Here is a 7261-nt window from a genome sequence, read left to right as displayed (position 1 = left end):
TCGTAACCACTACGCTACCATTAATATGGCATAAATTAGGGTGAAGAGTAAGATCTTTTGAGCGATTTCTGTTTTCAGGAAGTTGAATGAAAATTGTATTCTTACGTACGACATAAAGCTGAACTGAACTCAAATATAAGAATTATTTGCTTATGTCTGCAATTAAACTGTTGTTATTCAATAGACTACTTATTAATAATTATGTTGTTAAGTCTCATTGAGTCCGTTTAGGGTTTCTGAGGAGGACTGGTGGGTTTGAACCTCCCACCTTGTAGTTAGCAGTTCAGTGCTTGTCCTGTAGCTCCACTCCAGGACTCCATTAATAAATACACACTCATTTTATTTATACAGCTTGAGAGTATACTCTTGACAGCTTGATAGGTGCAGTATCTCAAAACAATGGGCTAATTGTAGGAAAGAAATAATAACTCTTTAGTTGAGGAAATGGAAAGTACTCTCTAAACCTTCAGGTCTCCTGATTAGATCTGAGACTGGCAGAAGCAATAAAAAAAAAAAAAAAAACTGGAGTCCTGCTGTAGCGCTGGATAAAGCACTGGATCACATGGTTGGTTTGAACCACAGGGTTGGCGGTTCAAACTTAACAGCCGCTCCTTGAAAACCCTGTACAAGGTCGCTATGAGTCGGAACCGACTGGGTGTCACTTAACAACATGATGATGGCTCTCAGAATGGCCTGAGTGGCCATTTTATGATTAAAAGCTGGATTATATAAACTTTTAAGTTGGCCCAGATTTTTTTTTTGCAGATATTTGCAAAGTTTTACTAACCAGTGAAAATAAATGAAAGAAACACTTCTTAAGAAGAGCTTTAGAAAACCAAACAAGAGTTTACTTACAAGTTTTAAGTTACTTACTGTTTTTATGTTATATGGAGTCTGTTCCAACTCATAGTGCCCTGTATAAGGTTTCCAAAAGTGATTGGTGGGTTTGAGCTGATGACTTTGCTTGTCCTACAGTACCACTCCAGGATTCCAAGTTTCTTTTTTTTTTTTTAACTTTTTATTGTGAATTAAGTGAAGGATTATAGATAAAATCATCAGCTTTACATTCAACAAATTGTGTACTTTATTTCATCTCAATGATCACAATCCCCTACATGTAACAACAATAATTATCCTACTTTTTTCCCATTACATCTTGTATTTCACATTTACATCTTGTATTTCACAAATGAACAAAGCAAAAATATTTGATGCACACATAGGAAACAAAACAAAAACGTATATTCATTTCAATGTCCAAAGGGCATATTCTGCAAACCTGCTTCCTGCTATAGCCTTATTCAATCCATGGGCCTGAGTTTCCTATAGAAACTTAAAGCAGATTTTCATTAAGTTGTAAATACATCAGTAAAGCAAAAACCACTAAAGTAACGCTGTGTTAGATCTGTATATTTGTACATAATATGTAGCCTGTTTTGCTGTGTGTTTGATGAATTTTAAATATTTTCCTTAATTGCTTTCTTCAGTGAGTATTTTCCCTGTCTTGTTATTCTCTTTGCTTCATGCTACCACATATACTAAAAAGGTCCTTGATGTAAGTACAATGATGCTGTATTTTTGACTCATGAATAATGAATAATTGACGCAGATTTGAGAGTAGACTTGTAAGATACTCTCTTTCTTACAATCATGTTCTAAATTATTTAGTGATTTTGAAAGTTTGAAATTGGAAACGTTATTGGTGATGTTTCATCAGAGTGCATTTTATAGATAAAGGATTATGTTATGAATTATCTCTCAGTCCCCAGAACTTTGTGATAGATCTCTTATTACTAGTTAGTAACATTAAAGTCTATTGTTTTCCAAATTTATGCACTAATGCCAAAAATGAATAAGTTGATGATTTCTACCAAATTCTGCAGTCTGAAATGCATCAAACTTGCAGTCAAGGTGCATTGATAATTATTGCATATAAATGCATGCAAAAGTTGGAAACAAAAAATCAGTAGTTGGGAATATGGCCTAGAAACACCAGATTTTCCAAGGAATGACTGGTGAGCGTGAATCACTGACCTTGCAGTTAAAACCAATTACAGTCCAGCGCATTAACACATAGCACCACACCATGACTCCAGAGAGTGCTTGGTAGAATTTGCAAGGCCTATATCATGTATTCATTGGAAATACCTTTTTCAACAACGTTTGGCAACTTTAGATGTGGACCTCACTAGATGGAATACACTGGAATCCAGTGGACTATATCTGTGGAAAAAGAACACTGGGAAAGTAATATCATCAGGCACAAGGTCTGTGACCAACTGTGGAACAGATCATCAGTTGTTTATATGTAAGTTCAAGGTAAAATGGAAGAAAACTTAAAAAGTCAATAAGAGCCAAAATCACAACGTCAAGTATCTCTTTCCTAATTTAGAGACTCTCCCAAGGATAGATTTGACATTGAACACCAATGGCCCAACATCCAGTGAGTTGTGGAATAAACAATAAAGACATCACACATGAAGAAATCAAAAAGTCATTCAAAAACAGGAAAGAAAAGAAATGGATGTCAGAAGAGATTCTGAAGTATGTTGTTGAACTTAGAATAGCCAAAGGAAAAGGAAGAAATGGTAAAGTGAAAAAGCTGCATAGACGATTTCAAAGGTCAGCTCAAGAAATAGTAAAGGAATCAATTAGTCCAGTGGACTAATGGAATATGTGAACATCAGTCTCCATGACTCTGAGACCAGAAGAACTAGATGATGCCCAGGTACCACTACCAACTGCTCTGAAAAGGATCACATTAAGAGTCCTGCATAGAGTAGAAGAAATGTGGGACAAAACTCAAAATTATTTGATGCTTTTTTTTTTTTTTTTAATGGGTTTACTGGTTTAATGGTTTTTTTTTTTAATGGTTTAATGGTGTTTTTTTTTTTAATGGGTTTACTGAAAGAGGCTGGAGGAACTTGAGACTATGGCCCTAGACCACTTTTCTGGTCTGGAAAGGAACTTACCCTTATGGCCCAATTTTCAACCAAGCAGTTGATAGATTTATAGGGGCACAACAACAGTAGCAAGATATACTCAGTCATTACTTAGAGCAATATATGCCTAGGGAAAAAGTTGAGAAGGGATAGGGAGATGAGTGGAATGCAAATTGGAAGCACAGGGAGGAGCTGGTTGTTAGGTGCTGTCGAGCTGGTTCTGACTCACAGCTACCCTGTGCACAACAGAACTGGTCGTATAGAGCCCTTTGCTGCTGCCACTGTGCCAGTCCATATTGTTGGGGGATTTCCTCTTTTCACTAACCCCTCACTTTACCAAGCATGATGTCCTTCCCCAGGAACTGGTTCTTCCTGATAACATATCCAATGTAAGAGAGACAAAGTATGGCCTTCTGGCTTCTAAGGAGCCTTTTGACTGTACTTCTTCCAACACAGATTTGTTTGTTCTTCTGGCAGTCCATGATACTTTAAATATTCTCCTCCAAAACCATAACTCAAATGCATCAATTCTACAGTCTTCCTATTCACTGTCCAACTTTCCCACGCATATGAGGCTATTGAAAATACCATAGCTTAAGTCAGGCGCACCTTAGTCCTCAAGCTGACATCTTTGCTTTTAAACACTTTAAAAAGGTCTTGTGCAGCAGATTTGCCTAATGTGTCATTTAATTTCTTAACTGCTGCTTCCATGAGTATTGATGGTTGATCCAGGAAAAATGAAGTTTTCAACAGCTTCAGTCATTTCTCCATTGATACGATGTTTATTGGTCCAATAATGAGGGTTTTTGTTTTCTTTACCTTGAGATGCAACCCATACCAAAGGCTGTAGTCTTTGATTTTCATCAGTAAGTATTTTAAATCCTCTTCACTTTCAGCAAGCAAGGTTGTATCATTTGCATATCACAGGTTGTTAATGAGTCTTCCTCCAATCCTGGTGCCACGTTTTTCTTCATAGAACCCAGCTTCTCGGATTATTTGCTCAGTATACAGGTTGAATAAGTATGGTGAAAGAATATAACCCTGTTGCATACCTTTTCTAATTTTAAACCATGCAGTGCTCCCATGTTGACAACTTTGATAGGTATCACGTTAGAAGGTCCTGGATAAAGTAATAGAAAATTGTAGAACACAGTTCAAAATGTTAAGAAAGACCAGAATTATTGGTCTGATAGAGATTGATAGAAACTCTTAGACTGAAGCCCTAAGACTCCTTTCAAACCTGGAACTGAGCCTGCTCCCAGAGATCAGCCTTTCTTTCAGTCAAATAGTTGTTAGGTGCCATAGAGTCGGTACCGACCCATAGCAACCTTATGTACAGCAGAACGAAACACTGCCCGATCCTGAGCCAACCTCACTATTGTTGCCACATTTGAGTCCATCGATGCTGCCACTTGGACAATCCATCTCGTTGGGAGTCTTCCTCTTTTTCTCTGACCCTCCACCTTACCAGACATGATATCCTCCAGTGACTGCTCTATAAAATGAGCAGGAAATAATGTGTGGTTTAAAATTAGGAAAGATGTGTGTTAAAGTTGTATCATTTCACCATAATTATACATTCTGTATGTTGAGCAAATAATCTCAGAAGTTGGCTATATAAAAAGTAATTCCACATCAGGATTGGAAGATATTTATTAACATATGCCGATGATATAACCTCGCTAGCTGCAAGTGAAGAGGATTTGAAGCATTTGCTGATGAAGTTCAAAGACTTGAGTCTTCCAATATGGATTATGCCTCAACATAAAAATCCTTACAACTGAACCAGTAAGCAACATTATGATAAATAAAGAAAATATTCAAGTTGTCAAGATTTCATTTTAGTTGGTTCCACCATCAATGCCCATGGGAGCAGCAGTTAAGAAATCAGTTGTCTCATATGAATGTTAACACTGGACAGTGGATTAGGAAGAGTAAAGCAGAATGGATTTTTTGAATTACAGTGTTGGAGAAGAAAATTAAATATACCATGAACTGCCAGAAGAAGGAACAAATCTGTGTTGGGAGAAGTACAGCTGAAATACTCCTTATGATCGAGGGTGGACATATTCTCAGGAGGGACCAGTCCCTGGAGAATGACATCATGCTTGGTAGAGGGTCAACAACAACAACAAAAAAAGCCCCTCAATGAAATGGAATGACAGTAACTGCAACAGTGAGCTCAGATATTGCCATGGTTATCAGGCTGGTGTGACAGAGCAGGGCTTCCTTCTGTTGAGCCTAGTTTCCTATGAGTCGTAATTGACTAGTCGGCATCTAACACCAAACATCATTCTTTGGTCTCAGTAGTAACTGAACTCTCTTAGTTAGCTAAAGGGTCACAGATATTTTAAATAGTCAGATTTTGTTGTGGTTGGAAAGAAATAACCACCATTTTTTGTCATATAATATAAAGAAAAATAAAACTCTAAACATGAAAGGGAATTCTTGAACTTTTTCCTATTAACTCTTGAAATAACACAGATTCAGTAATGCAAGCAAGTATATTAACTTTTGCCCTTAATTAGTTTGTAACATGTTGCACCACTATTTCCAAATCTTTTCTTTTGGAAATATTTCCTTTGGCTATGCTATTTATCTAAAGAAAAAGAATAATTGAATCATCAAAAATGCTTCATTGTTTAATGTTTCTTTTATCTCTCTTTTTTTTTTTTCAAGGCAAAGGGTTCCAATAGTTTGCCTCTACTGAGATCTGTCTTGGATAAACTAAGCACTAACCAACAGAATATTCTGAAATTCATTGCTTGTAATGAGATTTTCTTGATGCCTGCTACAGTTTTTATGCTTTTTAGGTAAGAATAAAAATATATTTGTTTTGAGAGGCTGATTATGAAGTGAAGATAATAAAGGTTAGTAACTCAGATTTTGACATGTGTAGCCAGTGGATCTGCCTAAATCACTCTTCACATTTTAGTAAAGCAGGACAATTTAGACAATGTCTTATTTCTCTTCCCCTTGTGATTTATTAACATTTTGAAAATTAATTTCAAAATTACTGCTTTTGAAAGACTCAGGAAATCTTCATTCTGTCGTTTTTGAGATGACTTTACTTATAGTAGAGAAGAATCTTAAATATTATGGTATCAAATTAAAATTTAAGCTGTTTATGAATTTTGCCTTTTAATGGTGCCATAATTGTGTACAAAAATCTACTTTTTGTAGTTTCTATTTTAGTTACAGAGGTCATATGTGCATAACGAAAACCTTTCGTTTTGGACATTACAATTGTAGGTTATATTCTTTAAGTCTTAAATAATGCACATTTCTACCCCAATGATTTTCAGTTTTCACTTTCACTAGTAATAGTGTAAGGATGGCATAGGACTGGGCCGTGTTTAGTTCTGTGATGCATAGGGTCGCTGTGAGTTGGAATGGACTCGACACCTAACAACAATGGTAATAGAAATTACAGATAGAAGCTTAAACTTCCTGTGACCATCATTCCTCATTGCAGTTCCATCCTCTCCTTCTGAGAAGTATCGTCTTCATTTGTTATGTACGCATGCCCTCCTTCCGTAGTTACATACGTCTACAGAAAACGTACATTGTTATGGAAGTTGGTTGGTTTACATTTTATTTTACATCATAGATACCGTAATGCATCAAATGTCTGCACCTTCATAACTTTTTAATGCTGACACATGTGCAGTTCTTTTTATTTACTCTAGTTTCCATCTGGCACAAATGGGTAAGTGCTTGGATGCTAGTCTAAAGGTTGGTGGTTTAAACCCAGCCAGAAGCTCTGTGGGAAGAAGACTTAGAGATCTACCTTCATAAAGATTACAATAAGAAAACCCTTTGGGGCAATTCTTTTCTCAGCAGCACATAATAACAACAGTGTTCCCTCATATTAGTATGCTACATTTAGTGAACATTGTTAGTGATCATTGAAGTTGTATCCAGAGTTTTCTTTTATAAATATTAATGAAAAAAACGTCTTTCTACCTGTCTGCTTATAATTAGGTACCAAATTCTTCTCTAATGTAGGTACCAGAATGGATTTTGCTAGAGTATAAACTTAGGTGCCTGCTATATTTAATTTGTTGTTAAGTACTAAAGCTATAAATCTTTACAAGAGCAGAAAGCCTTATCTGCTGGGTGGGTGGCTGATGAGTTTGAAATGCTGACCTTGTGGTTATCCTACACCACCACCAACGCTCTCTTCTATGATGGTTAGGAATGGTTATACTATCAAATCAGTTTGATTCATAGTGATCCTATATAAGGTTTCCAAAACTAAATCTTTACAGTAGCAGAAAGCCTCTCCCACTGAGCAGCTGAGTGCATTCAAAGACTCA

General features: G+C 36.3%; 1 protein-coding gene across 1 annotated transcript in view; it reads left to right on the top strand.

The window, feature by feature from the left end:
* TMEM33 (transmembrane protein 33) overlaps positions 1 to 7261 on the top strand; it is a 26447-nt gene that overhangs the window by 10621 nt on the left and 8565 nt on the right. The window contains exons 4-5 of the mRNA XM_006876599.1: positions 1488 to 1555; positions 5622 to 5755. Of these exons, the coding sequence (XP_006876661.1) occupies positions 1488 to 1555; positions 5622 to 5755 (202 nt within the window). The remainder of the gene's footprint in view (positions 1 to 1487; positions 1556 to 5621; positions 5756 to 7261) is intronic.

This window comes from Chrysochloris asiatica, unplaced genomic scaffold (genome assembly GCF_000296735.1).
Source record: "Chrysochloris asiatica unplaced genomic scaffold, ChrAsi1.0 scaffold00394, whole genome shotgun sequence".
Classification (NCBI taxonomy): Eukaryota; Metazoa; Chordata; class Mammalia; order Afrosoricida; family Chrysochloridae; genus Chrysochloris; species Chrysochloris asiatica.
The sequence above is the reverse complement of the archived record's forward strand: the minus strand, read 5'-3'. Positions and strand labels throughout refer to the sequence as shown.